Here is a 27,976-nt window from a genome sequence, read left to right on the forward strand (position 1 = left end):
TGCAACAATGTAGCTCTGGATTTTCCAGTTCTTGGGGATAAAAGGCTAAAACTGTTTAACTCTAAAAGTCTAGAAGAGACAATGAGTTAATATATACTGGATGGTGGCAGCAACAGTACCAGATAAACAGTCACTTAATAGATTTGTGTTTATGTGGAGGTGGTTCACGGAAGGGAAGCAGGGTGTCACAGACGCTCACAAACACTAGCCCATATTAGTCAATGACTAGTCTGCCCCTGAATTATTTTGGTGTGTGTTGGTGTGGAGGAGTTGGAGACACAAAAAGCGGGGGAGGAAATATTTAACACCTCTTCTGTGTGTCTCTGCAGCTTGCTCGCTTTGCGTCTGTCTTTTAAGTCCTGATCCTGAAAACTGCGAGTAGTTCCAGATTGCTTACAGACCAATCACATGAGTAAGGGTTTGCAGGACTGACCCTTCAGATTGCAATCTCCTTGGAGCAGCGACTGTCTTTATCTTTGTTTTGTACAGCAGCAAGCAAGCTGTTGGTGTTTAGCAAATACTACATAATTGCATTTATATTTATTAATAATAATATATAGCTCTTAACTACCACTTTGAATCTGGGAGATCTCACAGCACTTTACAAATTCTCCCTCCTGGACAACCATGTATTCACACTGTAACTGAGGGCAGAATTTAGCCCCTAGCTCTGTGGTGTGTCTGGTCTTCCTGGACCATAAGCCATCTCACAAAAGGGCCCTATCTTGCTCTCATCAAAATCACTAGTAAAAATCCCGTTGATTCAGTAGGAACCGGGTTGGGCCTTTAGGGCCTGATCCAAATCACACTGAAGTCAGTGGGAGTCTGTTTACTGACTTCAATGAGTTTTGGATTAAGCCCTTAGTTTGGAAGTGGGAGGCATTTTCAAAATAAAAGTTCCACAAGTATTTTCACTCTGGCTTCCTGGCTCGCTCTGCTTGTCATTCTTTTCAGTGTGTTTACACTTCCCCCTGCCTGCGGTTGCTTTATCAGAGCAGTGGGTTCACACTTCACCCTGGGTATAAAGCAACGAGTGAGCTCCTCTCTCACACACAGGCACGCACACACCAAATATGCTCAGAATGACACGGACCAGCACAGTGTTTGGCATTTTACTCTTTTTTCTTCTTCACACCACTTCTGGAGAAAGTGGTTCTACCTCAGAAGATGAGTCTGGTGAGTCATTTCACATTTGCCTTCAGGATCAAGAATAATTGAAAATGTGATTTTAATGAGATCCTCAAACTTCTACTACATGCAACTGCAGCCGTTAAACAGAATGGGTTAACATTTTAGCCGTTAGCTTTGCCTCTCTCATATTCTTTATGAATGGGATTTGTGTGATTCTGGTGGATTATTTACACAGATATCTATCTATACTTATGCCCAGTCTTGCATCCTTGTGCACCTCAAACTCCTATTAAAACCAGTGAAAGAGTGGGGTGCACAAGGAATGCAGGATAGGGCCCACTCAGCCTCTCTCATTATGGTTAGCTTTGTATAAGAATTACGATTGTTTAAGGCTGGTAAGTAAAGAATTAGTTCATTCCATTATGTTTTGCAAATACATTAAAGTGCCATATGAAAAGGATAAGGCACTGATTCTGCTCTCACAATCCTCTTAGGGGAAAATGTTTTAAAGTGCCAGAAACAGTCCAATCTGCTCCACCCCAGAGGCAAAAAGTTTCCTATTCAGAAGATTATTTTTGAGCCCCAGAGATAAGTTATCTCAAGCAGGGAGTGGCCCTATGATGCAAAGGACGCTCTCTAGTCCCCCCTTTCGGCGAGGTGGGGCCAGGGGGCAGCATTTAAACAAGGAGCTTCTAGGAGCTACCTGCATCACATCACTGATGTGTGTTTATCATAAAGGCACTCGAATTACATCAGGGGCATTACAGTAATAATGACCTTAGTTTAACAAACTCAATTATTTTGCTTGGACAGTTAAAAGTATTTTGCAGCAGAAATAATCAAATTTGTAAATACTCCACTCAATTTAGACATTTTGTACATAGTTCTGCACTACATTCAGGAAAATTTCCCATTGCCATCAATGAGAATATTTTTCTGACACACAACTTGAGACTCAGATCCTTTAAATTGCCTAGGACCCGGTCCTGAAAACCTTTACTCACATGAATAATCCTCACTCATATGAGTCATCCTATTAAAGTCAGTGGGACTGTGCAGATAAGGACTACTGACATAAGACTAGTCTCTCTCAATTACCGTCATTTAGGTTCCTAACATTTTGTTATTAGATGAGTAGCAGTATGGGTTCTGTTTTTAATGGTGAGGTAATTACTGTGTATCTATGCTAACTTTTAGATGTAACTCCATTAGTTCCCTCTGTTTTTCCCATCTGCAGTGAATTATATGTTTATTACACCAGAACAAAGTGCATGGCAGTTTTACTGGTTAGAAGACTATAAAGAACAAACTGGTTTACAGAACTTAAACCTACTTATGACGTGTTTTCCCCCTATTTTCTTGTATTTACATAATTTCCAGCTGATCAGCACCTGATCCTGCAATCCCTTATTCAGGTGAGTGGTCCCATTGACATCAACATTAATAAAAATATATTGAAATCAATGTCTCTGAAATCACTGGGACCACTCAACTCTGACATATATTATTAACCCTGCTCCCTTTCAGTCAAAATCGCTTTGCCATCAACTTCAAAGGGAACAGGATTGGGCCCTGGTTAGAAACAGAAACAGATCCTGAAAACCCTTACTCATGTGTCCCATTGACTTCAATGGCCCTGCTCACAGGGTAAGTGTTTGTAGGATGGGGTCAGCTCACATGAGAACTATTTTAATTTAAGATAACTTCTAAATACAGCAGATATTCAATCAGATGCCAACAACACCATGGCAATTTAAGGTCCTGATCCTGCAGCCATTTACATCTGTGCTTAACCAATATATATTATTGATATGACACATATTAATATGCATTAAGCCCACAATATCAATATGACATTATATTGTATCTATATTTCTAGCAGTTACATGGCCTGAATTGACCTATATCTTTTTATAATTCTGTTCTATGCTAAGCATCCCGTAACACTTTGCAAAGCTGAAGTCAGCTTTGGCATGCGAAAATAAGGAACTTGTGAACGGCAAAATACTTCAATGTTCTACTACGGTATAAGCTGAGGAGGTACTTTCATGGACCAGTCCCTGGAATGCTAGTATCCAAAACAAAGGAGAGGCACAGAAAAACAGGTTAAGGGGCTGGGACAAACTGGTGGGTTGGATTTAAGTGATGTGTAAAGAGTTTTGTAACTTGTAAAATCATCCTAAAAACACTCTTAGCTGAAACACACTTTCTGTGTAAGGTGAATTTAACAATGCTGCACAAGACGGCTTCCCAGAAACTGGTATCTTACTGAGCCTTTCTTCCTGTATGTTCTAATATTAGCTTTTAGCAAAAAACCTGACTGATATTGGTCATTTCGTCTCTTGAATATATTTCTTAATGGACTAAAGTGTAGCCAAGCAATTGACTATACAGTTATCAGGGGTATGTACTGTGAGTGGTCCTATGGACATCAGTACACAAAGTTAAGAATGTAAATAAGTCTCTGCAAATATTTATATTGTGGTGGTGCCAAAGTCCTCTATCAGGATTGGGGCCACATTGTGTTGTGTACTGTACAAACACGGAAAAGAGACAACTGCCTTAAAGGGTTTATAGTGTAAGTGATTATGAGCCCAGTTCTTCTCCTATTGAAATTAGTGTCAAATTTCCCCACTTATTTAAATGAAATCAGGATTAGGTGTTAAGTTTGAGTTACCTATGATCTGGGGGAAACGGTCATGATCCTGCAAATTTTTACTGATGTAAACAGACCTTACTCACATCATTAGTCATGTAGAGGTCACTGGGGCCATGATTAAGAGCTATTTGTGTGAGTTAGGATTGGCAAGTTCAGGAGTCAACAGGGGAAGAAGTATATTGTTGATTGTCAGATAGCAAAATTTAATTTTAAGCTGTTAGAATATGGTACATGAAAATTCCTTTTAAATAGCACATATCTTGCTAATTGCTAATCTAATATTTTAACTGATCATTTTTTACTGTTACAAATACTTTTCACGACTCAAAAAAGTTGCATTCACAGTGCAGGAGTTCAGTGCCAGATAGGGTGACCAGATGTCCCAGTTTTATAGGGACAGTCCAGAGTTTGGGGTCTTTTTCTTGTATAGGCTCCTATTACCCCCTGCCCCCGTCCCGATTTTTCACACTTGCTGTCTGGTCACCCTAGTGCCAGACATTGCAAGTCAGCTGCCCTCCTGCTTTAATGCCAGTCTAACATCTGAAGAACCCCTTTACTATTTAAACATTCAACAGTTCAAATGCTAGACAAAGAAGCTCATCTTCTTTAGATTATTCAATCTTTAGGACAGCAGGATGGATTCTGATTTACAACTTCTGCCACTTGAGTCCCATTCTTATGGGTACTGAATAAATACAACTTTTCAGATAATTGTAGCAGCCGTCAAGAGGATTCTTATTTGAGAGTCTTATTTGTTGATGTGATACAATCCATGGATTTATACGTATTATGACATGGCCTTTATTTACATATTCATAGATTCATAGATTCTAGGACTGGAAGGGACCTCGAGAGGTCATCGAGTCCAGTCCCCTGCCCGCATGGCAGGACCAAATACTGTCTAGACCATCCCTGATAGACATTTATCTAACCTACTCTTAAATATCTCCAGAGATGGAGATTCCACAACCTCCCTAGGCAATTTATATAAACAACCATGCAAAACAATGTCACTATATAAGTAATAAACAGTAATAATAATTCACAACAATTTTAATGTTACCCATATGTAACCAGAATTATGAATAACTCAAGGCAAGTAATTGTATCAGAAGTCTTAAGAGTGCTGCATAGTCTCTGGTCATATAGGACATGAGTCTCTATATGTGACTAGATGGCTCAGAGGAATTGTGATAGACTTTCACCTCTATTAAACCAGTCCAAAGCCAGTTCTCGACTAGTACTGATTGGAAGCTGTCTCTCTTTAATAGTCAAGGTGAAATAAATGTCATGGTCTTGGTCCAGGTGTCCATGTAACAAAAAATATTTCTACTACAATTGGCACTAAATGACAACCTTGGAGTTTCAACAGAATAGAATCTCAGGGTTGGAAGGGACCTCAGGAGGTCATCTAGTCCAACCCCCTGCTCAAAGCAGGACCAATCCCCAACTATTTTTTTTTTGCCCCAGATCCCTAAATGGCCCCCTCAAGGATTGAACTGACAATGCTGGGTTTAGTAGGCCAATTTTCAAACCACTGAGCTATCCCTCCTTTTAGCTGCAAAGGAGCCAAAAATGGAATGGACATAAAGAATGATTATTATGCTTACTGCTACTGACTGGCCAATTGCACCTACAAATTGGGTGCAGTGCTAGACTATGAGAAAATATCCTGTTAGTATTGTTACCTTGTTCTGGCCCATCTCCTTCCTGTCTGCATGTTTCTTTCATTCACCTGTGAGGTCTTGGCATTTAGTCTGTAAGCTCTTTGGAGCAGGAGCTGTCTTTTACGATATGTGTGTACCATGTCTAGCAGAATGGGGCCCTGGCTTTAAATTGAGGCCTCTAGGGCACTAGTGTAATATAAATAACCATGAATAATACCTCATCTCCCTCCAGTTCAGAGTTGAGGCACATTGGCAGGGCAGCGGAGTGATGCTTGCACAGCCGCGCCCAGGCTGTACCTGTTCGGTGGATAAAAAGAGAACTTCCTTCTCCAAGGGCATCAATCCTACATCTTTCTCCAGCATCCAATTCCCTTCAATATTAAAAGAAGATGGGCCAAGGAGGATGGTGCGTCATATATCATCATTCTCATCCCCAGAAAGCAGTAGGGAACAGAAGTTAATACAGCCTGGCTTTCAGACAGCTAATGCTCACAGGGCCCATTACAGAGAACAGTACCACTGCTTCTTACCCACTTTTCAGCTAGCTTCTGTGCAGAGGGGAGGAAGCTCCTTCCATTCTTCCCTGGTGCCATTCACAATCTAACCCTTCATTATCAGTTCTGCTGAACTTGGAGTGGAAGTTGGGGTGGAAATATTTCTCTCAGTAGTTTGTTTATTTTGCTATCCCTGATCTGACATGCAAGAGCTTTGGATATGAAACACGCATCATCCAGTCAAACAGCAATTGTTTTATGACTCATCAAGGCAAACTTTGAAGAAACAGTATTATGTGACAGAAAGTTTGAGATTTCCCTGAAAGCCTGATGGTATGACATTTGACAGAAACGGATGGCACAGTCAAAATGTGCCGCAGCGCTCAAGCGCCTGTGCCAGCGTAAGGGGATTTGAAATGAGACCTCTAAAATTCTACCTTAATTTTCTAGTTCTTGTCAATAATCTGACAGCAAAGCACAAGTATCAGTCCCATTACACATACGTTTTGGGGGCATGAGCTATTGTGCAAAGATAGGCTGTTGATAAATTACAGAGGATTCAGCGAAGAGCCACAGGAACGATTGAAGGATTAGAAAGGATTAAAGAAATAGAAAACATGACAGTGATAGACTCAAGGAGCTCAATCTGTTTAGTTTAACAAAGAACAAGTTAGAAGGTCATTTAATCACAGTCTATAAGTACCTACATGGAGAATAAATATTTAATAATTGGCTCTTCAGTCTAGCAGAGAAAGGTATAACACGATCCAGGGGCTGGAAGTTGAAGCTAGACAAATTCAGACTGGAAATAAGGCATGGGGGTAATTAACCATTGGAACACTTTACCAAGGGTCATTGTGTATTCTTCATCACTGGCCATTTTAAAATCAAAATTGGATGTTTTTCTAAAAGATTTGATGTAGGCATTATTTTGAGGAAGTCCTGTGGCCTGGGCTATACAGGAGGTCAGACTAGTGATTACAATGGTCCCTTGTAATCTATTAGTGTTCTCAGACGATTTGGGGCCTGTCTAGACAACTGCTATTTGGACCTGTTTAGCTACAATAATGTAATGACGCTGGTGTATCCTCCAGTGTAGATGTGCTGCACCAGAGTAATAAGGTGCTTAGCTTATTTGAAACACCAATCCAAATAGCCCCAGTACATACAAGCTTTAAGTCTTGGCCAGAAACTCCCCTTCTATTTCAGTCCTAAACTTCTCAAACAGTAACTTTGATTCTTGCCAAACTGAGGGATGGTGCTATTGTGTGAAAAATGGAGTCTAGGATGCGTCAAGCTAACTTACCATATAAGATTTATGTCTAGAGATTGATGCTATATTCTGGGAATCCTGGTTTGTTACTGGTGCGCCGTACACATTTCTTACTATGCCTAGCATGTCATGAGATATAACACCTTCAAAAACCACAATATCATGATTTCTAGAAAATGCTGACAGTTTTTGAAAATGGATTAGTTCCCATTTTTCTCTTGGTATGAGGTTTGTACGTGGTTCTTACAATTAATATTTGGCTACCTGTGACTAATTTGGCCATCTCAAATTCATGCAAATTAACACTACATACTATAACATCACACTGCATGTGTATTGCATGCATCAAAGGGAGTTCTATGTACAGAGGGCTTCCAAGATCAAATCAATACTCCATCTTTTATACTATGATTAATGATAAAAGCCAAGACTGGCCTAGCTAAACCAATATATTAGCTCCTGAATTATGTCATTTTATAATTGATACACTAGCTACCCTGTGTGTCCTTGAGTATGAGTGTCAAAATGGATGGAATTCACCCTTTGTGCAGAGAGAGGACATTTAATAAACCCAGAAAAAAGAAAAAGAAAAACCCTTTCTATGATTTTATAAAACTGAAATGTTGGGCTTAGACTACTGGATGCTTCTCCTTTATAGCAACTTCTAATAAAAGAGCCTGTTTCATAATGAGACTGTTAAATTGTATTTCAAACAAACACAGTCATTTGCTTCATTAACATTCCGTATATTTCTCCTTAGATGATGAATTAGAGAACATTGATGTTGAGTGTTTCAGCCAGCTGGAAATTAAGGAAGACTGTCACTCCCTAACATGCAACTTTACGGAGTTGGACCTTAACAATACTAACATTAACCTTACAATATGGTAAGAAGCTACAAACTATGTCAGCTATCACAGTACTATAATTCCTGAATACTAATAATCAATATGCCACAGGTTGGAAAGCATGGATGGAAGAACTGGGAAAAGTTCTGATTCTGAGTTTTGTACCAGTTTTGAATACAATATTCTGGAAAAAATCAAGAGTTTGGTGAGCCAGAATCCAAACTCCAAATAGGAAAATTAATCAGCTGAAAGGAATTTGTACAAAACACTCCAATAACTTTGTAATGTACATAATGGGTCTGATCCTGCTCCCACTGGGCCAGAGTCTACCTGGTCATTATGCAGAATGAGAGTATTGCAACTGACTTCATTGGGAGTCACTGTTAGTAAAATTCAGCTATACAGACTGAAGAGGGTGAAGAGGAAGTGTCCATTATTTAAATCAAGACAGAAATTAACCAATCATCTCCATGCACAGAAAACATGCACTAGAATAAATATTCTGTACAAAATGTGCACAGTTATCAATGAAATCAGAGAACTTTGCTTCGAGATGGGGCCATAGCAATATTTTCAACCCTGTTTTTGTCACTGAGGCACACTTTGTCAGACTTTTCGTTCTGTGGTTTACTTTTGCTTTATCCTTTGGCTTGTTTTTCCTGAAACTGAAAGTATGGTAACAATCAGCAAAAGAAGGGGATTTTTCAGAATCCAATTCTTCTAATAGTTGCTTTACTTGTTTTCTCTTATCTGTTAGAATTTTTCTATTTTCCTGAGAAGTGAAATAAAAATTGAGACATGGTGTTTCCTATCCATGGAAATAATCAGATTAAAAAGTATCATTTTAGAAAATGGAGGTTCATTAACTTATTTGATTAATAAGAAAAGTCTAGTAATGTACATTATATTTTCTTGTTTCCTACATACATAATCACTAATGCTGCATGACTTCAAAGAGTCTGCTGGAAATAATTTTCCAATGACGTCTGACATGACCTTCAACACCTATCAGACTGTTGGTTTGCCAAATTATTTTGTAGCTTCAGAACTGTATCTCATACTGTAGCTTGATCAAGTTCTTTCTCCTTGTGACGGGTTCAGTCACAGAGACCCCCTTGAGGCTGTCACCTGACATGCTGGAATTACCTCTGAGCCTGTTTGCCCTGCCAGCCTGGGATTCCAGAACCCTGCCTTGTTGAGTCAGACACTAGCCTGCTGCAACACAGACCCAGGTCTGGTCCACGCCCCCCAAAGCTGCAGACTTTAACCAAAAACTGCTCAGCAAATCCCCTATTTCCAGCACCCAGTTCCTAATGGGATCCAAACCCCAAATAAATCCTTTTTACTCTGTATAAAGCTTATACAGGGTAAACTCATCAATTGTCCGACCGCTATAACACTGATAGAGAGAGATGCACAGTTGTTTGCTCCCCCAGGTATTAATCATTTACTCTGGGTTAATTAATAAACAAAAGTGATTTTATTAAATATAAAAGTAGAATTTAAGTGGTTTCAAGGAATAACAGACAGACCAAAGTAAGTTACCAAGCAAAATAAAACAAAACACGCAAGTCTAAGCCTAATACATTAAGAAACTGAATACAGGTAAATCTCACCCTCAGAGATGTTCCAATAAGTTTCTTTCACAGACTAGATTCCTTCTTAGTCTGGGACCAATCCTTTCCCCGGTACAGTTCTTGTTAGCTCCTGCTCAGGTGGTAACTAGGGGATTCTCATGACTAGCAACCCCTTTGTTCTGTTCCCCCTTTTATATATTTGGCACAAGGCAGGACTCCTTTGTCTCGCTTTGGGTTCCCACCCTTCCTTCTACATGGAAAAGCACCAGGTTTAGGATGGATTCCAGTACCAGGTGACATGGTCACATGTCCTGTGAGACCCCAAGCCTCCATTCTTTCCGGCCTGACTCAGATGAACACAGGAAGGTTTACAAGTAAACAGAGCCATTTACAACCAGTTGTTCTGGTCAATGGGAGCCATCAAGATTCTAAACCACCATTAATGGCCCACACTTTGCATAATTACAATAGGACTTTAGAATAATACTTCATATTTATAGCTTCAGATACAAGAATGATACATTCATACAAATAGGATGACCGCACTTAGTAGATTATAAGCTTTGTAATGATACCTTAGAAGAGACCTTTTGCATAAAGCATATTCCAGTTACATTATATTCACATTCCAAGCATATTTTCATAAAACATATGGAGTGCAACGTCACACTCCTGACTCACCTTTTGAAAAATAGCATTTTTATCCATGGATCAAGGGTATTTCACACTAATTGCTCATTGTCAGGATGTAATTTGTTAAATTAGGGAAGCTTTTTCTCATAACCATCTTTATCATCAGTTGTATGACAGACATATACCCTGCCTCAGTTTCCCCTTTCTTCTGCCCATGAACAGAGTCTCTCAATGTCCAATAGAAAACCCACCTCTGGGCATAACATATTGACAGACACCAGTGCAGTAATTCCCCCCAAAACCCTTGTAGTAAAACCATTCTCAATAAACCCACAGTAAACATATAAACGTACAACAGTTTTTCCAGTCCCCTCTTCAGGGACAGCACCTCCAGGTCCCTCACCCAAGACTCAATGGCAGCACTGTGTTCCCTGTTTCTTTTGCTCTGAGCCAGGGCCTCACTGCCAAAGAATGACCAGTCTCCTGACTGTTACCACAGCCCCCTACAAGAGATCTCCCCAGAGTTCCACTTAGGGTTCCCACCAACTCAGGTTTTCCCAGCATAGTCCCTTTTTTGAGGTAGCTGTCACAGGCAATCTGTCAGGGTGCTCAGTACACCCCCCCAGCAGTCCAGTTTTATGGGCTCAGGATCATCTTGGATGTCTCAAGTTTTTGTATCTCAAAAATGGCAACTCTTGTTCCTCTCCTGAGGCCTCCCTGCCTGAGTCCAAGCCTTGCTCAGGGCACAGCCCTCCAGGGTCCACCCTCTTGCTTCCACTGACCAAGCAGGATCTTCCCCTTTTGCCTAGGGCCACTGTCCAGGCCTTCTCCTTGTCAGGTGTCTCCAGCCTTGGTTCTCAGCTCAGTTCTCATCCCTAGTTCTGCTCTAGCTATCCTCAGGGGGGAGGGATAACTCAGTGGTTTGAGCATTGGCCTCCTAAATCCAGTGTTGTGAGCTCAATCCTTGAGGGGGCCATTTAGGGAGCTGGGGCAAAAATCTGTCTGGGGATTGGTCCTCCTTTGAGCAGGGGGTTGGACTAGATGACCTTCTAACCCAGATATTCTATGAGAGTTCAGATCTTCTGTAGCTCTTCCTTTCTGTCTCTGGTCTCAGACAGCATTCACCTGCCAATCTCCTCCCCCAGTGACCCAGGTGCTCTCTTTTAAAACCCAATCAGGAGGCAGCCCCACTGGTGCACGGGACTCCACTCCCTCTTAAAGGGGCCAGCCACCCTGTGACACATCATTTTTTCCAAGTTCCAATATCCTGGACTAAACTTCCTATTTTATGCAGTGCATTTTCATTGTGATATATCACATCAACCCTCCCTTCCTCCACTGTTCTTCTGTCTTCCACAAATTCTTTCATCTATGTCCATCCTTTAAAATTTCCAGTCTGTGCTCATTTTCCACTTGTAATACATCCCTACATTCTGTGATTTTGTTGAGCTGTGAACTGCACAGATAACCAGACGTGGTTCTAAAAAGTGTGATCACAGCCAGCTTCTGACAGAAATTAGTGATTCTCTGTTTACTTCCTTCTGCCCTGTTGTTATAAATGTATTGGTCTTAAATTGTTGGTTTTAAATTGTGGTCATGTCAGCTGTGGTTGTCATGGATAGAGGAGCATGTTGAAGTGAAACAGTGCGATGTAACTTTTCCCCTCATTTATTATCATTTAATTAACGTGGTGATTCTACTTCTGCTGGGAAGTTTTGCCATTGACTTAAATGGGATCAGCCCCCACAAGGCTCATTTGAAGTGTATTTTTAAATTGTGATAAAATTTATTTTTAAAAAACAAAGTTATTTTAACACAAACATCTCAAATTAAATGATGGAACCCATGGAACCAGAATTAAAAAACAATGGCCATATTGTGATCCCATTATTTACATGACATAGTACCTTATTCCACAAGGAGTCTCACTGAAGTTCATATAAATAAAGATAAACAGCAGGTTTAAAACAAACAAAAGGAGGGATTTTTTTCACACAACGCACAGTGAACCTGTGGAACTCCTTGCCAGAGGATGTTGTGAAGACCAAGACTAATACAGGGTTCAAAAAAGAACTAGATAAATTCATGGAGGATCCACTAAACTAAGGCCACTGTTTTTGTTTCTGGATGGTTAATCTTGTTGATGGGAGGTGGTAGAAGTGGAGTGGCCGCTGCACTCGGAGAGGGAGTCTGAGCCGCACGTGTCAGCGCGCCACCGGCAGCCCGGCCCAGGAATGCTGTAAAAAAAATTTGGGGGCACCGCTTTTTGGCGCCCCCAAATCTTGGCGCCCTAGGCAACCGCCTAGTTTGCCTTAATGGTAGCACCGGCCCTGTCCCCAATAGGCCTACATCAAGTCTATAAAAGGCTAATGGAGACATCTAAAGAGCAGAACCTACTTAGGAAAATACCAGAGCATTAAATTAATCCTGAAATTAAAGTCATGACTGCAGCATGACTAAGTCAGTTTGCAGAGGCTAACCTCCAGGAACAAGGGGGCAGAACTAGAATATGTATCTTAGAAGACAATATGGACTCTGTTACGATCACAAGATCAACAATATCTGATCCAAAGGCTACAATATAGAATCAGTGATCTGTCTCTTCGTCTTACTCATAGTGTTTTTAAGAACAGCATACCAGTAATGTATTCAGTTTAAATTACGGGTGTTGATATTTGGTGACATACCCAAGGATGAGGGAAATATTTCAATTCTTATGGCTCTTTAAAGAGCCGGCAATTGGAAGGTCATACACTGAGATTGTGGACCCATTTGTCTAGAAGAGATGGTGCAGTAGTTTCTTCTTGTTTCCCACCTCGCGTATTTTTCCAGTGGATCCCCAAGCAGATATCTGTCTCGTTAGACTCTAACATCCGATGCATAGTTATATGTATATTTTAGCCCAGAAACCCTATTAAAATGTACTCTGAAATGTTCATCACCTCTCCCCCATCCCTGCCTTTTGCAGGGGAGGGTAGTTGGGAATATTGATGTATTTTGCATTCAACTTGGGGCAGAGGAGACGTAGTGGTTTGGGCTTCCCCTTCTCTAACTTCCTGATCTTTTGTCCTACCCTGACTCAAGAGCACTGCTTTCTCATACCTTTGCCTTTTCTTACACCCCCTGCCCCCTTGTCCTACCTCCTCTCAATTCTTTCTTATCCACTTAACCTCTTGCCACTCTAGCTTCTCTTTCCCCTCTAAACTCCTTATGAACTCCCCAAATACCCTTCACACTGGACTCCTCACCCTACCTATACCCTTCAGTCTCAGTGAGTATGGCATAAGATGTTTGTTGGGATACTTACCTTTGTGAGTACTTATGGCTAATTTAACAACAAGGAGTCTGGTGGCACCTTAAAGACTAACAGATTTATTTGGGCATAAGCTTTCGTGGGTAAAAACCTCACTTCTTCAGATAGTTAAAAGTATTTCTTGAAACATAAAAGGATTTGGTAATCCTATAAAAAGAAAAATATTTGTCTTGCTTAAGAAAGTTGAAAGCTGATATAACCTCCAGGAAACCCACCTCACTGAGTCTGAGGCTGAAAAGATTTTAGAAAGTGTGGACTGGTGAAGGTGTTTTTCGAAATTACTCAACCAGATCTTGGGGGTGTCAATCTTGTTCAATGAAAAACTGAACACACAAACCCTACCAACTCATAAAAGACACTGAAGGAACACCCTTACTTGTTGAAGTTTGTATTTCTGATGTTACATACAATCCTATATGCCTCCAACAAAGATGATCCCTCCTTTCTCAATCAATTATTTTCAAGATTAATTGACTCCTCCCTAAAAAAATTGATTATAGAAGGAGACTTCAATAAAGCATTAGACTTGCTTTTGGACAGATTGAGTAGACCCCAACCATCCCAATTATCTGCTAGGCAGACCATTAATGCCCAGATAGAAGAACTGGGTGTACAGAATATATGAAGACTGCAGCATTCTACAGGTAGAGACTACACCTTTTTCTCACCTCTGCATTCCACATACTCACAGATTGACTATTTTTCGGTAACATGTGGCTTGATGAGCTCTGTTATTAACAATGAAATAAAAGTGATTATGATCTCTGATCATGCACCTTTGCCATTGCAGCTCTCATCTCCTGAAAAGCTGCAGGCTGTCAGAAGATGGTGGTTAAACTTTAGTTAACCACTTTACTAGTAGACACACCATTTAAAAACTTTGTGAAGGAAGAAATACAATTTTTCTTTGGAACCAATGAGAACACCTTGGTCTCCTAAGTGATCTTGTGGGATAGTTTCAAGGCATACTTAAGAAGCAGAATAATATCCTACTCCTCCCACAAAAAAAGAACTAGACATACCACGCTGATGAATTTCAGAGGAAATCTCAAGGAGACAGACCATCAGCTATGCTGATTTCCTCCTCTTCGGGTAAACTCCGAGAGAGGACTAATCTCAGGTACAAAACCAATAAAATAACTGCAGCTCAGGCTGAATTTGCTTTGTTTAGATTAAAACAGAGATACTGGAAATCAGGCAATAAAGCTGGGAAATTATTAGTGCATAGACTTGGAGTGAACTCACTAAAAGCTAAAATCCCCTCAGTTCACTCAAGTCAGGCTGGATACTCACCAATCAAAAAAATATTAATGTACAGTTATCCAAATTCTACCAATGGGTGTATTTAGAGGAAGACCTTAGGGAGGAATCTGTCACAATTTTGGCCTCTAAGGAAGTATGATAGCTGGTTGCTTCTAAGTTTAAATGTTATTCCTTCTGACATTCAGAGTCTTCAATTTGGGGTAACTCCAAAATTTTAATTGCCTGTAGATGCATTCTATTGCCTGATTGGATTAACAAAGGGATTTTGAACATAAACCACGTAACTAAAAATGATTCCTTCATGCCCTTTCCTCACCTTAGGGAGAAATCCCAACTGGACCCAAAGAAGGAATGGCAACAGCTGCAACTTAAACATGCTCTACGACACCAGTTTGACCTCCCTGCCTTTGCAACACCAGATCCCCAACCCACAGGGCTTTCTGAAAAAGTAAAACTACCTACCTATGCCACTGGCCAGTCTGTATTTCCACCTATGAAGCAAATTGGCAATCAGCAGTGGCAATATTAGAAAGCAATGGGAACATGAGCTATCAATTTCCCTTACCAACATCCAGTGAAATCAGACCCACCGTAAAGCATTGCTCACTGGATTTGGGATTAAGATTGATCCATCAGAAAATCTTTTGGAGGATGCACTAGACTCCATGTAGATGTTTCAGGTCCTGTGCAGCCAAATCTGACAAATGCTGGTGCTGCAATGCAGCAGGCTGTAACTTATTCCACATACTATGAGATTGCTCTGTCATCCATCTTTTTTGGACAGAGATAAATATTTAGGCCAATTTCTTTCTGTCCAACAACATGGAACTTCAGGCTGGCCATGCCATCTTAAGGCAGGCCAATCTATCTTGGAAACTGAAATCCTTTGACAAACTTTGGCTGGGTAGAACTCTGTTCATAGCCTAATGTCTAATTCTACACTGACAGAAGTAAGTCCCAAGTGTGCCAACAATCAAAGAATGGTACTCTCACTTGTTCAGCCTGGTGACAGTGGAACAAAACAAGTTTTCCAATAGAAACAACCAAGATAAGTTTATGGATATATAATTTGGAAAAATGGGAATAATCTATTAACTTTCTCATTAATGCAACCTTTTTGTTTTTGTTCAATCCAATATTACAAAATTACTTACTATTGTGTATTATCCCTTTGGTTTCAAAGAAATGATGCTTGATTGCAACCACTTCACTAAGGGCTTAGTAGGGGCCTTGAGGATTGAGCTTGTGTTCTGCTCTATAGACCTAGATGTGCTTGGAACCTGAAAATCTGACCCCAAATATCAGTGGGAAAATATTTAAGAATTGTTTTCATTACGATTGAGAAGAAACTAACTCTGTCATGTTGAATTAACAGCAGCACCATCATTGAAAATCGTATATGTTCGACTATGGAGAAACAGGAAGGCACATATTTTTTATATTTCTACGGAATCCTCTCGCCTAAGGATGTTTGTGTGGTCCTTGAGTCAAACAGACCGTACTGCAGGAGTGTGGAAGTAACCCATATTGGTAAGATGCCAAGTGCTTTACACAGTATTAAGAAGTGTAAATGACTGGGGAAAAAATTGGTGCAAAAACCAACATTCACTCCAGATAAAATGGAGGAAATGATGGCTGGTTGAGGGATCAAGACATGGTGAGCTAAGGTAATTTGTGGCCCTAAGCCCAGAAAATATGTGGCTAGTCCTTACCAATCCCTCCCCCCAAAACCAAACATGATTGAGCTGCGTTCAGAATAGGGAGCTTAGGTGCTGGCCTATTCTACTTTGCTTTTAATCTACCCCATAATTGGAGAGACTTGTGGATAGCACAGGCTGCTCTGAAAAGGTTTGTCCTCCTTTGCCAAGAAGTTATGCAGTTTAGGGATGTTGTTGGATGATCAATTTCTCCTACAGTCCAGGGTGGCTCCAGTGACCAAGTGCCTTTCTTCCATCTGAGTTTGGTGCAATGACAGTAACCAGTTGGGATGCTTGCCTTCCTGCAGTTATACTTGCGTTATCACCTCCACATGGAATTCTGTAATGCACTGTACGTACAGATGTGCTTGGAGATCACCTAGAGACTCCAACTAGTGCAAAGTGCAGTAGTCCGACTACTGTAGTGGAGTTGGCAGTCAGAAGCACATTACAATAGTATTCCATATTCTCTATTGGCTTCCTGTTTGGTTCCAGATGCAATTCAAGGTTATGGTATTGAGCTCTAATGATTTGGAGCCTAGCTTCCTGAGAAACCGGCCTCTTTCCCCAGGCGCCATTGGTACAATTAAGATTAGTTGATTCACTCAAGCTAACAGTCCCTTAAATATCTGGGGCACCTTATCAGAGTGTTCTCAGGTGAGGACCCTTGATTCTTGAATTCACTTCTATTCTATTCTGTTCAGCTTTATAAGCCACACTCTGCACAGCGGTGTATGAGAAAGCACTTAAGTGTGTTTAATCCTCAAGATACTGTGCAAATAATGGGTAGGTCAGACTTTCTTCTGAAGGCTAAGGGGTTTAAAGTAAAATTGTGGTCAGATATCCCTATTATTCATGTGCCTGCATATCTTTCTGAAATATTCTCCTTTGAGTCTGAAACTTTCCATGCTTGGCCTTAGCCCAGGGGTAAATTGTTTATGAATAGTTTGAGAGAGTTCCCTTTCCTAATTTTTCTTTTATGGATGGTGTGTGTGTGGGTGGGGTAGAGAATAACTTTTTCTGCTAAAACCCTTGTAAAAATATTAATGCTCATCCATACCATGAAAACAGCTACATGAGAACATCTCCAAATTTGGTATATGACCAGTCCACACTGACAGAGTCTCCTGGATAATTATGGGGGGAAAGAGTTAAAAATTAAGAATTTATTAGGCAGTTCTTAGCATGCTTAGTAGTGGGCTTCTGCTAAGTCTAATTAAGGTCTGTCCCCTCTTGGCTTCACTAGAGAATGAGGTCATATTATTACACAACTGGAGGTGTCATATTAACTAACATGACCTCATTTTCTAGTGAGTACAAGCCCCAAGTGATATCATTGCAAGAACTGAATATTCTGTCTGAGCAAGGTCCGGGCTGGGACAGAAACTGCTGCTTCTCAGGCTACGATCAGGACTGGCTCCAATCCTGCTCCCATCAAAGTCATATTAAAAAACATATAATTTTTAATTCCAACAATAACAAGGAAATTGGCCAGAAAGAGTACTGAAGCTCTGAGATCAGCAAAAGAAATTTTGATCAAAGAGTCAAAACTTTCCCATTGTGATTGAGTAGCCCTGGTTAGATCTGGAAAGATATAGATTTTTTTCACCTTATACTTTAGAATACTTTGTCACTTCCACATTGCCTGCATAACTGCAAGCCTGTCACTAATGGACAGAGAAGCCACAAGTACAGTTATACTTACAACAGAAGAGACAGGCATAGCAAATTATGACATATTCTTTACTGAAATTATATGGTATTTCAAAATCTGGCAAGGAGACACAATCTCATGACATTGATCAGGTAAAGCTCATACTTGACTGTTACGTGTTTTGGAGTTACTTTCCAATGATTCGATGTTACAGAGCAATGGGGCATTATCTCTACTCATAACACCAGTTACAACGCCAGATTCTCAGCTACAACTGAGAAGCACCCAGCACAGCTCTGGAAGGAAGTACAAAGCTGACATGAAGCTCACCATTGCATTCCCCCAATGCTGGGCCAGCCAGGTGCCAGGATGATTCCCTGGAGGAAGTGAGAACTTGTTAGAAGTTGTTTTGAAGTCTTTTTAAAATAAATATATTGACTTATTAGATAGTTACACATTAAGGTTACTGTTCACTGTGTGATACGTTGACTTGTTTTCCCCTTATCATCATTTACAGTTAAGCCTGAGACTCCATTTGGCATAAATATCACATTCCGAAAGGATGCAAACGAGTATTTTATTCAATACACAACACCGCATTCAAAGAAGAAATATCTAAAGGACAAATTAATACATGAACTAGCCTATCGGCAGGAAAACGGGACTTGGGAAGTAAGTGAAAATGTATAGTGATTTTCTTACTAATTGCTTAAGTCTATGTTAGTAGAAGTACTAATAATATATGCAAAAAATGTACTTCATTTCTATTGTCCCTTAGCTGAAAACTTGGGAAACTGCAGTAATTGTTATTAGATCATTTCACTTCTAGGTTGCCATTTCAAATCCATTCCAGGCTGATAATGATTGAAAATGGTCTGAATCCATTAGACCACTTACAATACCTCCTTCACAGGGGCATCTTGGATTAATTAATTAATTTATTAATTAATGCTTATTGCAATGAAAATAGAAAGTGTGACATCAGTGCTAAATTTAAGTAATTGTGATCATTATGTTTTTATTTTTATTTTATATACAGATCAATAGATAGGTAACATTAGATGTATGCTGTTCAGTACCATATTTAATTGTGTACAGTTACTGTGGGCTAGATTGTGATTTGGACTAACCAAGGGAATACAGGAACCCATTACTGTCCAGCACAGCTGAGCCAGTGCAGGAATCGGTAATAATTGACAGAGTGGGCTGCAGGGAGAAACCGAAAACAGTTATTAACCCACTGGTTCTTTTGTATGCACTTGTATAAAGCATATAGTGCAACCCGAGCTTTGGAGCAAGACTGATACATTGAAACCAGTAGATAATATAGCTAAATATTGGCTTGCTAAGTTACAACTCTCTTTGAGATATTTTGTGATGAAAGGCATACATGAATTAGGGAGATATTATTATATTATATGGTTATTAATTTATTATTATTAACTATTAATAAATTCTGGGGCAGAATTCTGTGATTCTCTGACTCTCAGACTAGGCCTTGGGCTACAGTCCCCTGTGGGCCAACTGTGATAGCTCACCAGGCTTGGCTGGGTTTCCTGGCCTGCAAGTCTTCCCTTTGGGAGCTGTGACCAATGGATAACACAGTGACCCAAAACAGCCTTCTTCAAACAAAGTTTTGTTTACTCTTGACAATAGGAACACAGAATAACAAGACAAAAGGATTAAAACAACAAAAGACTTATATGCATATCTGCTTTACCTAAAGCTTATGTAGGCCTAGCTTATCCTAGACACCCCCACTTTTAGGGTTAGGATTCAGCCTTCTTCCCAGCAGGCTCTGCCCCTCTCACCCTTGTTCTTTAGGGCTTGTCCATTCATCCCCCCAAAGTTCTTTGTCTGCCGTCTGTCTCTGAACCGGTCACACCAGGGGGCGAAGGTATCGTATCGTAGCTAGTAGACCTGGGTGTGTGCTGAGGAGTAGTTAGCTGGGCTATTATCTAGCATCCTGGGTAGTTTCCTGACCACCGAGCTATTGAATTAACTTAATATATGCATACAGTAAACATCTTTACAATACTCAGACAAACATAGAGCATGTAGTATTTATACATTAAGAACAAAAGAACACAAGAATGGCCATACTGGGTCAGACAAATGGTCCATCTAGCCCAGTATCCTGTCTTCCAACAGTGGCCAATGCCAGACGCTTCAAAGGGAGTGAACAGAACAGGACAATTATCACCCAGAGCATGGGGTTGCATCTCTGACCATCTTGGCTAATAACCACTGATGAACCTGTCCTCCATGAACTTATCTATTTCTTTTTTAAACCCAGTTATACTTTTGGCCTTCACAGCATCCCCGGCGACAAGTTCCACAGGTTGACTGTGCGTTGTGTGAAGAAGTGAGAACAGGCGCTCGCATGGCACTGTTGTAGCCGGTGTCACAAGATTTTGGAAGGCACTTCAGATTCTTAAACATGAAATATATGGCAGAATGCGGGTAAAACACAGAGCAGGAGACATACAATTGTCCCCCAAGGAGTTCAGTCACAAATTGAATTAACACTTTTTTTTTTTTAACGAGCGTCATCAGCATGGAAGCATGTCCTGTGGAATGGTGGCTGAAGCATGAAGGGGCATACGAATGTTTAGCATATCTGGCATGTAAATACCTTGCAATGCCAGCTACCAACGTGCCATGCTAACGCCTGTTCTCACTTCCAGGTGACATTGTAAATAAGAAGCGGGCAGCATTATCTCCCATAAATGTAAACAAACTTGTTCATCTTAGCGATTGGCTGAACAAGAAGTAGAACTGAGTGGACTAGTAGGCTCTAAAGTTTTACATTGTTTTGTTTTTGAGTGCAGTTATGCAACAAACAAAATCTATATTTGTAAGTTGCACTTTCACAACAAAGAGATTGCACTACAGTACTTGTATGAGGTGAATTGAAAAATACTATTTCTTTTATCATTTTACAGTGCAAATATTTGTAATAAAAATTTGGCCTCCACAACCTCTCTCTTACCTGTCTCTATGTCACTGATACCTACGCAGTGGTGCAAGTATGGCGGTCCGGTCCAGTACGCCGTACCAGTAAGATATTTATAGCCGGTACTCTGCACAGGAAAGACACAGGAGGAGTACCGCCCCCAGCCCTGCCCCCAGCCCTTCCACGCAGCTGCGTCTCCTGAGTCCTGTCTGGGATCTGTACAGCAGCCCCGCCGGAGGATAGGACTGGGGGCAGTACAGCCGCGCTGGAGGAGCTGACAGCGTGGGACTGCCTGGCGGCCCCACATTCTGCTCCTTTTGCCACTGCAGTTCCCAGGAGAGCAGAACGTGGGGCCGCTGGGCTAGCTCTCCTAGGAACAGCAACAGCAAAAGGACCAGAATGTGGGGCTGCTGGGCGGCCCCACACCAGCAGCTCCTCCAGCGTGGCTGTACCGCCCACAGCCACGCCCACAGCCCTGTCCTCCTCCCGTACAGACCCCAGATAGGACTCAAGAGATGCAGCTGCATGGAAAGGTTGGGGGCGGGGATGGGGGTGGGGCTGGGGGTGGTACAGCTACGCTGGAGGAGCTGCCGGCTGGAGCTGCCCAGGAGCCCCACATTCTGCTCCTTTCACCGCTGCGGTTCCACAGAGCCCTGCGGTTCAGAATTCTCTGGTGCAGCGGGAGGAGGACAGAGGCCCCTCTCCCCAGGTAATGTGGGATGGGTCATGGGGAGGGGACGGGGAGAGCACAGGGCTTCCGGGCTCAGGGTGGGGTGGAGTCACGTGGGGGGTCATGTGGGGAGGTCACATGCCCCCCGTTTAGCTGGTGTTCCCCCTTTGTGTCCCTCCCATGTGTGCAGCGTACTGATAAGAAATTAATTCTACTTGCACCACAGTACCTACGTGTACTGTGACCACTCGCTCCTCCCCATTACTGCACATAAGTCTGTCTCGGAGAGAGCCGCAATTCACCATGTGGTTCTCTCAGTCATCGCAAACCCATCTATCTATATTTCCAATGACCAACTCTGCCATACTATTACCCATCTCTTCCTAATAATCGGGATTCCCTCCCCCAGAGAGGTATCCTAAGTGCGAAAGGATACCATGGCATCATCTGGAAGGAGGGTCCCAACTACGGGATCATTTCCCTCTGCTTCAGTTTGATGTTCTCCTTCCCTGAGACTTTCATCCTTCTCAACAGCACGGAGGCTGTCTACTGGGGGTGGGACCACTCTACTGTGTCCCAGAAAGTCTCATCTGTGTACCTCTCTGTCTCCCTAATCCTCCAGTTCAGCCACTCTGGTTTCAAGAGCCTGTATTCGGTCTCTGAGGGCCATGAGCTCCTTGCACAGAATGCACACATACACCACCTGCCCACAAGGCAGGTAATTGTACGTGCTGCATTCTGTGCATTAAACTGAATAGCCCCCACTCTGCTGCTGGACTTCTGCCTGCATTCGTTTTACTTCTGCAGCTTTTTTGTTTGGTTGGTTTGGGTGGGTGGGGAATAGGATGTTTATTAGTCTATGTTTAGAGAATGTTGGGTGTATCTGGCTTTCACGTTCCCTCTCTAAACTCCTTCGCAAAACTCCCCTGTTTGCTGCTCCTGTTTACTAGCTCAATTATTCCAGGCAGCTTCAAATCCTTCACGTATGAATGTTCTGAGTAGCTAGCATTTTGAATAAAATTTGTCATATAAGAGCAGAGTCCATTCCTCCAGCCCTATTGTCCTGCCCTTTGGAAATGCTCAGGCTGGGCAGTATCTGCAGGAATAGGCTCTGCCCTGTGAATAATTGATTGCGTATGGCTCTCCTATGCATATGCATTTCCCTGGGCTGCTACTGGGATGCACTCACATATAAAGCAGGGCAATTGTCTCTATGAGATAGCTAAGGTTTCAGAGTCTGAAAATCTTCTCTACAAACATGATTTATATATAAATAACCTTTCCCTTACTGAATCTGAAAAATATAATTTTCCATTCTGACAAAAAATAATCAGCTCTTTCTCTGTTTAGACAATACAGTCTCAATATCTTCGGGTAAAATTACTGGGCAAAAGCCTTCAGATGGGTGCAAGTTATGAAGTGAAAGTGCGATCAAAGCCCAATGGAAAGTATTTCAAGGGTATCTGGAGTGAATGGAGCTCCTCCGAATACTTCCAAATTGCAGCGGAACACCCCATAAAGAAAAGTAAGCAAAGCGAAACCACTTTCATAAGTTTGCAAAAAGCCTAAAACCTGACCAAGTCACTTGGTACAGCAGATCAGGTGTGGGGCTAGGCAGAGTATCAGGGGCTACTAATGACTTCCTGATTCTCTACTTGACCTCAGCTCTGCTGCCTGTGCCAGCTGCCAATGGTCCTCCAGGGATTATCCACGTGCTGAGTATAGCCAGAGTGCTGCAAACTGCAGCCACCTCTTCACCCTTCACATGCCCCGCCTATTCCCTGCACCAGCGGCTGGAGAGAGGGTGACATAGGAGCTGGCTGCCCCAGTTCTGAGCCTGTTGGGGAGGCCCCAAAGCCAGCTGAATTCCAAGCAGTGGCAATAGGGCCAGAGTGCATCCTGTTTATACTAACAGCATGGCACAATATGGACAGAATGGGGCAGAGAATCTGGCTCATTCCATTTTGTGGATGACTCTGAGCCTCCAGAGATAAAGAGCAGTTTGCATCAAACATTTTAGCCATAGCAGAGTTAGAGCAGTACAAAAGGATTCATTTTAATATTGCCAATTGTAACATGCATTTACCTTATTTTAATCACAAACTACATTTCAGTTGTGTACAACAGCAAAGTTTTTGATCACTATGGACCTGGGACAGATACAGACCGGTGACCTACATACGGAAGGTTGAAAATATGTCCTCAGGCAAAGGGTCTGATCCTCAGTTTTGGCTGAGATATACTCAGTGCAACCCCTAAGGCAGATAAGCAAAAGTTGCTATACCCCCACCTTCAAATTCCCCAGGGCAGCCAAGGCATAAATCAATGGACCCGTAACTCAATGAGCTGGCGATGCTTCCCTGAGGCCATCGGCAGCCAATGCAGTTTAGAACAGCCCTCAGGCTATTCTAATCTGGACTAGGAGACTAGCCTGGTGTTTAGTCAAGGATCAAGGGACTGCAAAGCCACCTTTTCCCACCTTCAGACAGATGGGAGAAACAAGGCAGTTAAATCAATACATCACTCCAAACTGTATAAAATTTGTCAATATTCCCCAGTAATAATAGGTTGTTTTTTTCTTAAAAGAGTATGTAATGATAGCGGACAATAATAATGCATATAGAAACAAACCTAATATGGTATTTATTCTTTACTTTTTTGTTAGGCACTGACATGGTTGTGGTTATAACTACTGTGGGCTTCATTTTGCTCTTTGTCACACTTGTTCTGATCCTAACGTTTTGGAAAACCAGGTAATTTTAATCTCTTTTCATCAAAAGAGTATTAAGCCAATCATACTGTGGCAATCCCATCTCATCCTTTTATACTATCCAACAATTCTCACCCCATTCCCTGGCCTCTCCCGCAACATGAACATGTACAAATCATAGAAGAATTGAGAATGGGAGAAAGGCAAGAGAGGCGGTAGGCAAAAGGAGACTGCCTAGTGCCTTTGTCACCTCAAGATTAGATTCCTGTCACATGGTCTACATCCTGGGACCATTCAGAAGCTGAAGCTGGTGCAAAATGCTGAAGGCTGTTTATTGAGTAATGGGAGCGCATTAGACCAGTACTCTGTGATCTGGCCTGGCTTCCAATAAGCTTCTGAGAGGAAATCATGGTGTAGGTTTTAACCTATAAAGCCCTGACCTATCAAGTCAGGTTTGGGAGCTGGTTACCAGTGAGATTACCTCTCTTCTCATGATATATTGCCACAGTTGAAATCAACAGAAGTGGTCAAGCTGGAGCTTGTAGATCAAACTGTTCAAAAGTGGCACTAATTTTGGTTGCCTCAAACTTTTGGTGCCCAACTTGAGCGCCTGATTTTCTGTGGTGCTGCATACCTGTGGCTCTCATTAACTTCAGCTGAAATTCCAGCAACTGAGCATCTTTGGAAAAACAGGTCTTAGATGTCACAAGTTAAACACCTCATAAAAGAGGCATCCAAAATTCATGGTCACATTGATAAAGTGGGAGTTTAGGCTCTCTGCCTCAAATCCCTATTGGAAAATACGAATAATATGTACCTAATTATCTCTTACTATGGTGTTTTGTGGGTTAATTAGCTAATGGTTTGTGAAGTACATTGTGGATGAAAAGTTCTATCCACATAACAGTAGAATATTGTTATCATTCGGAGGCAGTGGGATAAGACATATATTCCACACCACTCATGTCCTTCCTCTACCTTCACCATTGGAATAAGAGTTCAGAAATGGCCGTCTTAGAACAAATATCTCATGCGGGATAATGCAAAACACCCAGATGGTCGACAAGAACTAGTATGATGATATAAAATCTCTTATTGCTACTCTAACACTACTAATATAGTGCCTTCGATTATGGCTGTTGCCATAATCCCTTCTTGAATACTTTTATTGTTGCTACATATCTCATTTCAGAATCAAGCCAGTTTTGTGGCCAAAACTTCCGGATCATAAAAAAACTTTGGAGCAATTGTGCAAGAAGCCAAAAAAGGTATGTGCTGCCTCTGCTGTGATTACCTGAGTCTGTGTACAGAAAACATAAATAATACTCATACATTAGAGTTAGGACCCTACCAAATTCATGGTCCATTTGGGTCAATTTTGCAGATATAAGTTTTTTAAAATTGTAAATTTCATGATTTCAGCTATTTAAATCTGAAATTTCACAGTGTTGTAATTGTAGGGATCCTGACACGAAGAGGAGCTGTGAAGTGGTCGCAAGGGTATTGTAGGGGGGGTTGCGGTACTGCTACCCTTACTTCTGCGCTGCTGCTGGCAGAGGCGCTGTCTTCAGAGCTGGGCAGCTGGAGAGTGGCGGCTGCAGGCCAGGAGCCCAGCTCTGAAGGTAGAGCTGCTGCCAGCAGCAGCACAGAAGTAAGGATGGCATAGTATGGTATTGCCACCCTTACTTCTGCGCTGCTGCCTGCAGAGTTGGGCCCTCAATCAGCAGCCGCTGCTCTCTGGCCGTCCAGTTCTGAAGGCAGCGCAGAAGTAAGAGTGGCAATACCGCGACCCCCCCACTAAAATAACCTTGCAGCCCCCCTGCAATGCCCTTTTGGGTCAGGACCCCCAGTTTGGGAAACACCAGTCTCCCCTGTGAAATCTGTATAGTAAAGGGTAAAAGCACACAAAAGACCAGATTTCACGGGGGGAGACCAGATTTCATGATCCGTGATGTGTTTTTCATGGCTGTGAATTAGGGTGAATAACAATATTCAATTAGGGTAGGGCCCTAATTATAGTATATTTGCTGTATGTACTGGGCCATGTTTTCAAAGGGCCTTCTAAATTTGATTCACAAAAACTACCATTTGCATGTGTAAATGGTATTTGCATATGCAAATGAAGTAGTCAGCCATCTAACTATTCGACTGGCAAATTGAGATTTTGCTTGCGCAAAACAATGATGGCCCTTGATGGCAATGAGTTGTGATCCCTTTGAAAATTTGTACCATGATATCCTTCCACTTTTATGTAGTCAATACGGTTACTCAAAGTGTGTAAAGTTAAGCATGTACATTATCCTTTGGCAGACTGGGGCCTAACAGGCTACAGTTCCAGCTGTAAGGTGTGGAATTAGCTCATTGATTTACAATTATCTATAATATTTTTCCTCACTGAGAAAGTTAATAGTGCTGTTTTGTAAGTGAAATAACATGCTCCAGATAGTGCATTGTTTGAAAGTACTCAAAAGTCTGAGGCATTTAGCCTTTGGCCTCACATCTCATATTTACCCTAGGTCATAGCTGCTCAACCTGGGGTCACAAACAGATGTCAGGGGGTCATGACTAGCCTGCTCTTTCCTTGTTGCTAAAGTGGAAGGGGGCCTTGACGATCCTGGCTAGTTGATAAGGGGCTGGGGTGTGTAAAAGGTTCAGAGTCACTGACCTAGATGAATCTCTCATAAAGGCTAGTCAGTCTGTTATGTGTTAGTTCCCAGAATTGTACCTGGGACTGATTTTGATTCAAGATCTTTTGTTGGGTTGGTTGGTTGTTTATTAGGGGCAAAGAAGTTAGTTCTCTTTTTTCTTTATGAAAATTTTAAAGTACAGAAATAAAAATTCTTCTAAAATCTGATGACTTATGGGAGTGTCTTCCCGTAACTTAGTACCTGTAGTTAACTGAACATATTATCCTCTTTGTCACACAGAATTTTGATATAAGCTTTAACCCGGAAAGTTTTGGGTATGTTCATATTCATAAAGTGGATGGCATTCAAGCCAAAGCAGAAGTGGAATGTTTCCTACAGCCATCGGCTCCTCTAGATGCAGATGTTTCAGAAAAAGTTTGCAATGGATCAGATATGAAGACGCGCCTCTCTGCTGTAGACAAAAGCATCCTAAAGCTTCCTGTGACTTATGGAGGAATTTGGCCATCTGACACGTTGAGTGGGCACTTATGTGAGACTCACCCTTCCATATTAAATGAATCCAGCAATGGCATTCCATATAAAGTGTGCAGTAGCAATGGTACACAACTATATAATTGTGGTCCTATGACCCATTCCAGCTCTTCAGAGGACCCCACTGTTCAGCCCAGATCAGGACCCCTAAATACCAACACAGTGTCCCTAATACAGCCCAATAATGGAGTTAGGTCATCAAATAAAGACGAAGCATATGTCACAATGTCCAGCTTTTGCAAAAATCAGTAA

General features: G+C 41.6%; 1 protein-coding gene across 1 annotated transcript; it reads left to right on the forward strand.

Moving 5' to 3' along the window:
* Window positions 1-1,059: 1,059 nt before the first annotated feature.
* Window positions 1,060-27,976, forward strand: IL7R (interleukin 7 receptor). Its single transcript, XM_065406911.1, has 8 exons — window positions 1,060-1,176; window positions 7,985-8,111; window positions 16,234-16,388; window positions 18,727-18,881; window positions 23,186-23,360; window positions 24,501-24,588; window positions 25,738-25,813; window positions 27,473-27,976. Exons 1-8 carry the CDS (start codon window positions 1,074-1,076, stop codon window positions 27,974-27,976), a joined length of 1,383 nt encoding a protein of 460 aa, XP_065262983.1. The 5' UTR covers window positions 1,060-1,073.

The sequence above is a fragment of the Emys orbicularis genome, chromosome 6 (genome assembly GCF_028017835.1).
Source record: "Emys orbicularis isolate rEmyOrb1 chromosome 6, rEmyOrb1.hap1, whole genome shotgun sequence".
Classification (NCBI taxonomy): domain Eukaryota; kingdom Metazoa; phylum Chordata; order Testudines; family Emydidae; genus Emys; species Emys orbicularis.

Excerpts from the sequence above, each read along its gene's own strand:
- IL7R (XM_065406911.1), top strand. The coding sequence starts at position 1,074 with ATGCTCAGAATGACACGGACCAGCACAGTGTTTGGCATTTTACTCTTT. Across the intron at positions 8,112-16,233 it reads AACATTAACCTTACAATATG|CAGCACCATCATTGAAAATC; the intron begins GTAAGAAGCTAC and ends TTGAATTAACAG. Across the intron at positions 24,589-25,737 it reads CTAACGTTTTGGAAAACCAG|AATCAAGCCAGTTTTGTGGC; the intron begins GTAATTTTAATC and ends ATCTCATTTCAG.